General features: G+C 34.9%; 1 protein-coding gene across 1 annotated transcript in view; it reads right to left on the bottom strand.

The window, feature by feature from the left end:
* Positions 1-9570, bottom strand: part of LOC6559563 (Krueppel-like factor luna) — a 77728-nt gene extending 68158 nt beyond the window's left edge. Inside the window, exon 1 of the mRNA XM_032735166.2 lies at positions 9307-9570. Coding sequence (XP_032591057.1) covers positions 9307-9408 — 102 coding nt within the window. The 5' untranslated portion in view covers positions 9409-9570. The remainder of the gene's footprint in view (positions 1-9306) is intronic.
* Between the last annotated feature and the right edge of the window lie 1461 nt (positions 9571-11031).

The following is an 11031-nucleotide window of genomic DNA, read 5'->3' on the forward strand; positions in this document are numbered from 1 at the left end:
AAAAAGCCGAGCCAGTCCATGAAATAGTAATAGAATAATACACAAATTGAGTAAGTTTGGTTTGGATGATAAAGTAGTCTGATATCTTAGATCTTGAAAGCACCATAAAACACATATTGGGTAAGTTTACTTTGAATAGCTTGTAAAGCAAACAAGTTTATTTTCTGTATTTGATGGTTGCTTTCGCATCAGCACGAGAGAGAGAGAGTGAGCCTTTTTCCAGCACACAAAAGATTAAAGCCCAGCTCAGATAACCAAGAAAGAAGTTGTTTTTTAAGCCTTCGAATTGATAACAGTGGCATTCTTTTCCGGTGTTGCATATGAACGAACGCAGCGGGGCAACAAGGGGAAGCATGCTACTTAATATATAAATGTAGAGTTGTGCGGCATTTAAAATGGTTTTCGAATCGCCAAACAAAATTCTAGTATATTCGAGCAAACCAAGCATCAATGACGAGAGCAGTCGATAGAGTAAATTTAGCTACACTTCTATTTGTGATGTGGCACTCAGTATTCAATAAAAGGGTGCATACAAAATAAGTGTATTTTTAGACCTATTTATTTACATTTAAATGTTATTTGTATTTGAGAAAAGTGCATTTTTATACTTTATTTGAGGATGGACTCACTGAAGTAGAATCATTCGTGTCAGCTTAATTGTAGCCATAAAATTATATCATTTTCTTCATTTAATTTTAAATATTTTTTCTTCTTTAACTTTAACTTTAAATTTATATTTATATTATGTAAAAACTGTCCATTTTTTTCAATTCACATTAAATACATTTAAAAAAATTGAAAAAAAAATAATATTCCCCTAGTATTTCTAATATTTTTGAGCTGAAGATTTCTTAAGTGGTGCTGTAAATATAAATTTAAACCAAGATAAATCAATTTGCAATTAGAAATATAAGACGTGAACACTTCGGATAAGTCCCATTGATATTTTAGCGTTTACACAAAAATACACACACACACACCCGCTAACACACACCCTTCTGAATAGAAGTGCTACTGCTCTGTGGGAATTTTTTCAATTTCTTTAATGCAATTTAGGGGGACTAAAAGCGTTGAGTCAATTGATGCACTTAGGCGCAAGATTTCGAGAATACATAAAAGGTTCAGGGGCAGCGGACCAACAGCTCAACAGACAGACACAGTGGCATGTGTAAATTGACTTTGGGGCACGCCCCTGTGCCAAGCGAACAGTGTGAACAGTGTGTGTGTGAAGCCGAAAGTTTGTCATGATGGGGCGACAAGCCCAAAATATGTGGAAATTAACTTTGAGGGTTGCCACTATTTCTGCTTTCAAAATACAATTCCCAGGCGCAGGCAGAGCCAACAGACACCAACAATGCACATTTTTGTGCCCGAACTTTGGACTTGGTCTTGGTGTTATATTCATCCCAAAATGATGTTTGAATGGGTGATTAACATATGGTAAGGGCAAGTGTGTTTACTTTGTTGCTGCTCAGTTTCTCTGTTCTACGCCTTCGAGAAATGATTATTTCAAATGGGGCGTGGAGAGTTGAAAAACAAAGCGCACCAATCTCAAATTCATGCGCCGTATCAAAATAAAGTATTTTTTACAGAGAGATTTATATATAAAGAGGAACCCAGCCTTGACTTTAGAATGACTGAATCAGCAGCTCTGATTCAGCTCAAGGAGTCATCGTCGGCGATGACGACCGTTGCATTGAAACATATCAGCAAGCACAGGAAGTATATCCACAGTGGTCCTGCGCTATCTTAATATTTTCGGATAGCCTTCGGTGTGGCACGCCCATATCATTTAGCTGACAGCCGGGGTGCATGCAACAAATGTAAACATCCATTGAAAATATTGAGTAATTACATATCGCCAGCATTTTAGAGGCCTGCACAAATGTCAGCACAGCAGGCGCTAAATGTGAACAGCCGGGTTCGTCATTCAATTCGAATGTGGGTAGATTGGTTGTTGGCTGCCCAAATTGCTTCCAAGACAAAATTACACTCAGAAAAAAAGATAGCTCTTAAAAGAAAATCGCTTTGAAATCTATAAAAAAAAATGCTCATTTTTAGAAATAATTTGTAAGAGTGCGACAGCAACTGTCCTAAAATTAGAAAGGCATTTTATCTATTTTCAGCAATTCATTTACTAACAATAGAAAATATATGTAAAATGTAAAAATGCAAGCACTTATTTTTGGAACAAATCCTTTCTCAAATTCAGAAAATAATAATCTACTTTTACTCTCACCGCAAAAGCGTTAATTTGTTTTCCAAATTCAACTACATGAACTCATTCATATATGTAAAATCTGAACATACTAGATATGATTAACAATTTCTAATTAAGTATCTATTTATATTTCTTACAAACTCTAGATAAATTTATTCTTGAATTACGAGAAGAGTAACGCTAGTTTTTAGAAAGAAGAACGCAACCCTTTTAATAAATATACCCACTCAATAATAAGTTGACCTAAGTTTGTCGATAAGGGTAGAGGACTTTCTAAAATGCAACGCAATTTTTCTACTGAATGCATATGGCAATAGACAAAGTTTAATTCTCTAGAAACTAATTTTTTTGGTTGCCGGAAGCCAATTACAATCGCCTTCATATGAAAAGTGATTTGTGTTATCTACAAATTTTGTGGAAATTCTCTTCGAATAGTTATGCAAGCGACAGCTTATCATCACCAGCAGCCGCAAACGAGGCAACTGTCAACCGCCTCAATATGCGTAGCTGTTGTGCCACCATCCCACCATGCCATCATGCCACTTGCCACATCACACAGTGAATATGCCCCTTTTTCTTTCTATGACTGACACACATTTCTCGTTCACATTTTTACTTTTGCCGCTTTTGTAGTTCGCCACCCTAGCGAATAAGGACAAGCCGTAGAGCTGGGGGCGCCACTGATTCGACGACTAAACACAATCCATTCCATTCCACTCCACTCCAATCCAACCCATGCCATCCCATCCAGCCACCCACAAAATCAGGCAACGAGGCTCGATACTCGTTTAGCATTCCAAGTACAACGCACTTACTTTCTGATAAATAATGTACACGACATGTACATAAATACATACATACATACATATGTAGCATACATACATATGTAGCATACACATACACATGTAGCATGTATGATTGTGTGCAACTGTGCGTGTCATTTGGGGTTTGGTTGTTGTATGTGGCAAATTAAACAAAATGGCAAGTGTGCAAAATTTAGAATACAAAATTCAACATTTTGTACACGAATTGTTCAAGGGGATGGAAGAAAAAAACCAAAAAAACCAAAAAAAAAAGTTTTGTTTTGTTTTGAGGGTTGGTCCGATTCGCCTATTTTTATTTTTGCACAAACATTTCCACAAGACGCGCGCAAAAGTGTTGTTTGCTTAGGGAAATGGAAATGGAAAACAATTTATATTTATTTACAATTTACATACAAATAAAACAGTAAGTGTGCAATTGGCTGTGCCACAATAAAATGTTCTATTTGTCTTTTCTTTTTTTTTGTTGTTGCTTAGCTGCTGTTGGTGCTGCTCTGCTCAGCTCCAGCTTTGCCTTTCGCTCAACCAAGCAGACACACATTGTTTGTGTCTGTGACGCCTGAAAATGAGCAAATTAATTGACTAGACGAATTGGGCTTAAATATATATTGTTATGCAAAAGGATCAGTTGCTGAGGAGATCGCTCTCAGTGCGACGCCTACGCGCCTTGGCAACCAAACGTGTGCAACAAGACACAACAAACTGAAATGTAATTAATATGAAACATCTATCTACTCATTACCAGGAGACTTTATCAAACAACGAAAATCTTTAACACAGCAAAAGGAGGAAGAAAACAAGCAAAATAAACATTGTCGATGATGGCTGATGAAGTTACGTTACCCCATAGGATGGATGGTTAGATGGATGGATACAACTCCTGCCTCCACGCAATGAGAACAGTGGAAGCTGCAAGCTTGATTTATGACTCTAATAAATACGAGTTTATCAGATAGCAACCGATGCCTACATAATTGTACAACCAATTAGGAACGCGTCTAGCTCAAGCCCAAAGCATAAGAGCCAAACAAATGTCTCAGCATCAAATCACAAAGCACGCATATCCCTCAATTGGCTGTAGCAAAATCTGTTTGTGTCGCCAGACGAAGGAAGCACTCGAGTTCATTTTAATACACTAAGAGAAAGAATCGCATTAAAATTTTGATCGACTTGTTTGATTTTTAGAAATAACTTGGAAATATAATATATAAAATACTATTATATATATATATATATATATATATATATATATATATATATATATATATTTCTGAGTGTAATTGAGCACTCGCAGAACATTTTTATCAGCCGCTTTGAAGCTCGCTGAGGTCCAGTCTTGGGTGAATATTGGTTGTATCGTATAGTTTTAGGGGATGCCCGGCTTAGACTGGCCGCGGACGTGTGCGAAATGTGTGACGCACCACCAGCTGTGCAAAAAGTGTTGCACGGGGCTAGTTTGTGGTGTGTTTTCGGTGCACTATTGTATGCGGATAACTGTCAGCCAGTCAAGCTGAAATAAGTACACAATTGTTTAGTTATTGTTATGGTAATACATAACACGTTGAGTGTGCAAAGGTTTTAGCTCATTATTCGATGACTTTAAACACTGAAGGGAAACCGCAGTCTTGGCTTATGCTGAGGATGTTCAAAACTTTTGGCTAGCAAGTTGCAGTAACTTCAAACATTTAATCGTCGCAACTTTGATATGATGGCAGCTGCAACGAGATGTGGACTTCGCCGGGCCATTAAGGTTAGCTGATTGGGTTTTGTGAACGATCAAGTAGAGGAACTAAATCTATATACATATATGTGTGCTTATGTGTGAAGACACATATTTTAGCATTTCAAATTATGTGTAAAACTGGCAAGGCAGCCACAGCAACTACTATTGTATAAGGGACGTGCCACACACACACATACACACACACACACACATTAGCACACTTTGATAGTGTGTATGTGAACTGGCACATTTGATGATTAATTGCAGGCAACATGATAAATGATTGAGGGTAATAGGAGTAGCAACGGCAACGCCACGTAGTGCAGAGAAGCTAAACGCAGCCACTTGGACTATCATGTGAGCTAGAAATTGGCCGAGGGGGTGACAGGGCTACGGGGGTGTTACTCTTCCACAAGGAAGTGGCTGTGGCAGTGGCAGTGGCAGTGGCTGTTCGAGGATTGTGTCTCGTTGTTGGGCGTTGAGTTGCCTGCAAAGCATTTAAAGCATACAGTCGCTTGGTCCTCACGTTTGGGCCACGTTGAGCACATATATATATATATATATATATATATATACATATATATTTTGAGCAATTGCACGTATTTCGGATTGCTTTCCCTTTGTTGCTTGCCTCTAGTATTTTTCAAAAGAGAAAAAAAACCAAGCACTTGCTTGACTGCCAAAAGGAATGCGTTGGCGACGTGTTAGTCAATGAAGTGGGTGGAATTGTAGTTGTGGCTGCTCTTGGCTTATTACCTCTACGCGTGTGTGTGTGTGTGTGTATGAGTGTATGTCACAGGATATGTGTGTGCATCTGTCTTCATGAATTTAGCAGTGCCGCATTTTTTGCTCCCTTATTTTGTTTTATTTCTTTTTTGCTATTTTTTTCTTATTTCATTTTTTTTTTTTTTTTTTTTTTTTGGTTTGGTTTGCTACGTGCCTTTTTGAGTTTGTTACGTTTTTGTGTGTTAAACGTTAACTGCTGATTGCATATTGTGTGCATCGTTGGTTGGTTGGATGGAGGGGGTCGGGCATATATCTGGGTAGTCGAAAGACCCAGGCAGATATCGGTCTGATTTCGCCACTTGTCTGCGCAAATTGGAAAATAATCCAATATATAATTTGTGCATTTCGTGCTCAATTAATCTCTAACGATAAGCGTATGTATTTGAATATATACACGTATATATGTACTACAATAATTCTGTATAAATTCAAAATAGTCCATCAGGGGTTAAAGGAATTTGGTATTGTTGATAATGATTTGTAAGCATTTAGAATTTTTTACAAACAAAACAAACAAAACTTTGCAACACCGGTTTCCACAACATTTCATGCTTTCTTTAACATCATTCTCCGGCATTAGCTTTGCTGAAATCGTTAGTTTTATTTGATAACCTCAGATTCTAGGTCTATGTGCCTAAGAAATCTATTTTATTTATTTTTGTTTATATTTATATATATATTATATATATTATAATTTTCACACCTATACATAAATGATTTTTATGTTTGCAGGTGTTTGTTAAGCGAAAATACAAGTTTGAAGGCTGATTATTGATATTAATGAAAAGAGAGCTGGGCTGTAAACGCCACGATTTAATGCTCGTCTGGTAAGTGAAAAGCATGATTTCACAGCAACATCTGAGAGATGCAGATGTTTCTTTACATACGGATAGAGATATAAATTTAGCGTGGTTTGTTTATCTTTGCCACAGCTGTCTGAAATTGCAGACAAGTGTCCGAAACAAATGACGGCGTCCACATGACGCAGCATTTACATACAAACACACACACACACACACACACACACACACACACACAAATAGTGAAATGGGAGAGTGAGAACACAAACAATTTCAATAAAACACAAACAGAGCACAAAAACACAAACGGAAACACCCGGAAGTCAACGGGAAATAAGCAAAACATCCGTCGCATATAGTATATATATGTATATAGTATATATTAATTACAGCGTTGCGCCCTTCTGGCATTCGATATTTGAAATGTTTTATTATTTTGTTCTGTTACTTTTCGGGCCACTTGTCTGACATATTTTCAAGCAACAAGCTTCCTTAATTATTCGGCAATTTAAACTTTACAGCCGCCAGCAAGAAGAAACCCAGCAAAAAACTTTTAAAGTGTTATAAATAAATAATAATAGGCAATTCAAAGTTGAGCAAAAAAAAAAAAAAAAAATGCTGCAGATGAAGGAAAACTTGTTAAGTTGTTTAAATCAAACAAGTGGATTGTGAAAAGCTGAACTTGGTTGCAAGCTGCATAAAAGTCGAGAGTTTAACTTCAGCAATTCCAACAAACTTAAAGGAATGCTAAGATTTTGAATATCTATTGAAATTACAGTAATACAATTATGTGTGTATCAGTAAAAAAAAAAAACACTAAAAATCATTTATTGAAATTGTTGGAATTTGTGTTCAGTTTTTTTATTTTTCCATGTGTGAAATAGTTGAGATTTCAATCAGGCATATTTGCTTAAATAAATAAACACCACATAAATCGCCCAAGTTGTTTAAACAATGTTGCGTACACTCAGCAAAAAATTTAGATATCGCCACACTTTTGACGTCAAGTGTAACAAATCTTATTATTAAGATATTATATTTCTAAAGCGGTGGGTTGTGTCTTTCTAAAAACCATGGATTTTCTATTCTTAATTTCAGTTTAAGCATATATATTTCGGAAAAAATAGAAGTATAAAAGGAAAATTTTCAATATATTTTGAAATCATTTCTAAAAACAATTCATTTTTCCTGTTCATAAATTTCAGAGCGATATTATGTTCGAGTGTATGTGCTTACAAAAAGTAAACGAATTTGGGCGAAAAACTAAGCCAGCGTGTTATAATTGGATCCATTTAAGTTAATGGATGGAGGCTTGCTCAGAGCACATCAAAGCGGATTGTGTCGTCTTAGCCAGAGGAAGATGAAGTATCCTAGTAAAACATGTCTTAAGCTCGAACGACATAGAAAACCCCATCACCATCAGCTCAAGATTCGGGGTTAATGAAAGAGTTATAGAGTCACAGCACAATAGATCAAACTAGGTCGCAGTGAATGAAGCTCCCAGTAATAATAATAATAATAACAATAAGAAGTTAATATATTTAGTTGTATATCTGCCATGCAACACTCTTATTCTTATTCAAACAGTAACTGCCTTTTTTTCTTAGAATGTCGCTCAAGCATTCAAAATATGCGTCACATGATGATAAGCCAGCCGTCAACTCGGCGTTTTTGATAATAAATGCAAACAAAAATAAAAAATAATATTAAAAAAAAACGCGAAATCAGCTGGTGCTCTTGATAAGTCAGAGCTTTGTTAGTCGCTGTTTATCAAAAAATAAAATAATGTATAAGACAGAAATACATTTTTCACATAAACACGACTGCTAAGTGTTTGCTTGTTTGTGCATATTTGTATACATATTATTTAATACTCAATTCCAAATGTATTTGCAAAAAATACATACTATTTGTATATATATATGAATATGTATACACTCAGATGATAATCGACAGTGGCGGCGACTGCTAATTTATGGCCGCATCTACATATATACATATATGTATATATATATTTATATATATTTTATATATATTTATTTTCTTTTCATATTGCAGAAATATATTTATATGAAATATATTCATTTAAACATATGCTGTGTATAAAATGTGTATTATATATGTTTGTGTGCATTCGCCTTTTAATGATAGCTGTTTAATTTTAGTGCTTCAGATGTGGGCAAACAAAACATCTACAGTTCATTTATTTGTTTTTTATTTACACAACTTGACTAAACAAAAGTGGCCAAAAAAGCAAAGAATCTATTTTTGGGTTTCTTCTGATTGTGTCTAAGCAGAATTGGTAAATTTCTTATTGATTTCTTCTTCTCTTTTCTACCAGCAATGGCGTAACTAGTTTATTGTTTAAAGCCCACCCGCAAATCAGGCATAAGTCTGCAGGCAAAAACGTTTAAGTCAAAGATAAAACAGCCCAACTATGGACATTGATACTGGCGAAAAAATAAAAAAATAATCCGAACAAAATGTAGATATGACGTCAATTATATAAATATATGTATGTGTGATAAACGCACGGACATATTTTGATCCAATCGAATTTGCTCGTAATGAGTAAATCAATTCGTTATATAGAAACTTTTTTAAACAGAAATATTACTTGAAATCTAATCGTAGCAGGCAGAATAATATTGCTTAGATTTAGACATCGATTTCTTAGGGATTCTAAAACTAATGTCTGACTGTTCTTATAGGAAAAATCGTTAAATTTTTAAATTTATTGTGAAAGTTAGATGTGGGCAATTCGACTCCAGTCTACAAAGAGTATCTAATCGGCATTGCCTGAGCTAACCGCTACTTTTATTGTGTTTACTTTCTTATCAATCAAAAAAAAAAGAAATGCTAACAGTATCATCAATCGTACAGGTATAGATGATTGATTAATGTTTTTAATGGAGACACACTTAATCTCAATGTGCGCAGATGGTTGCCACTCACCTGTTGCCATTGATCCTCGATCGATGGCTGTGATGAGAAATAGCCCGTTGTGCAGATGCGCTCCAGTTCGTTGAATATAGTCCCGCTCGGTAGTATATCCATCTCGAGATCGTCGTCCTCCGTGGAAAAAAAATCTAAGGACTCCGTGATGAAGCCGTCTCGCTGTTGCCTTGAGGGTAATAAATACGATATTGGATTCGATGACGCGTTGGCTTATTGGTTTTTTTTATTTGTATTTTTTTGTATTTTTTGTTTTATTTTATTGGTCGTCAATTTTGAACGACAACCAAATTGTATGCAATAATTTGATTTACACTCAATGCTACATATACAAATATAATTGAATTTAAATATTTGATTTGATTAGAGATATTGCTGCTGCATGCCATTCGACGTGGCATCCACTTGAACTACACTGGACAGCATCGTAACACGCACAGATAAAGATATATAATATATATATATATATTTATAAATATATATATATATATTCTAGATGCAGCTAATACATACTTTACACTTGTTATTTATGTACATTATGCTTGATTTTGGTTTTTTTTTGTTACTTATTTCATTATTTGTTAGCACATATTTATGCGTTTTGATTTTGTTGTGTATTTTATGGCGTCAACTTCATTCATTTGCTAGACCTATTTATTAAATAAATATTTTTAATTGCACATCATTTTTTAGGGCATGTTGCGCAGTTCCTTCGAGCTGAAATAGAAGAATGCAGTGAGAATCATTATTAATAACAATAATAATAATAATATTGTGAGTGAAATGCAGAATAAATTAAAAAAATATATATCTATTTAATGCTTAAACAATGACTTCTGTCTTGTCTAAATTTGCTTAAATGTCCTGTATGTTGGAACAGGCTGTCTTCAAGGATAATGGACTTGGGTAAAACTCGTCACGATTCAAAAGATATTTGTTGCAAAAAGTTAGTTTGGCGTTCGCAGCTCTAATATAATATCTGAAAAACACATGGTTAATTAACTGCAAGACAGTAATTATACTTTAAAACTGGTAATAACAAAATATTACTGTAATTACCGATCAAATATACAGTTTTTAACTAATCTTGTTGGTTAAAGCATTTTCAACCCAAAATTTCAGCTTAGATCAAGTGTAGAATTTTATAGAGAGATCAACTTTATGCAAATATTATTTTGAAAAGCCAAAAAAACTAGAGCCTTTTTTTATAAAGCGTTATTTGGGGCAATCATTTGTCAATTTTGTTCTTGAATTAAGATTGTCATTTTCACTTGCATGCTCTGAAACTGTTTAAATGCATTCGCTTAAACCGGCTTATATATTGGTATTTATTATGTTGGTGCAGTGTATATTGGAATATAAGTTTTCCAAACGCGCAGACAACCAAACGAACTTAGCATACAAACAATATACCCTTTTTATGATTGCGAACAGAGTATAAGACTAGCTAAGGCTGCCAACGCTCAATTTCATTTCGTATTGAGGGCCCTCTCTTGGACAATGTATGTATATATATATATATATATATGTTTGTATGTAAATATATATTAATAAGTATGTGTGTGTGAGTGCCCAACCTATGAATAAAGTTATGTAGCAGTTGTGCATTTTACTGCATGCCTTTCATATATATTATGTTCAGCTTTTGAAGCCATGCTCAAACTGTTTTCACTATCAAACAAAGTTTTGGGTCACTAACCCCATTGAGTGTCGTACACACACACA

Source organism: Drosophila grimshawi, unplaced genomic scaffold (assembly GCF_018153295.1).
Source record: "Drosophila grimshawi isolate 15287-2541.00 unplaced genomic scaffold, ASM1815329v1 contig_1367, whole genome shotgun sequence".
NCBI lineage: Eukaryota > Metazoa > Arthropoda > Insecta > Diptera > Drosophilidae > Drosophila > Drosophila grimshawi.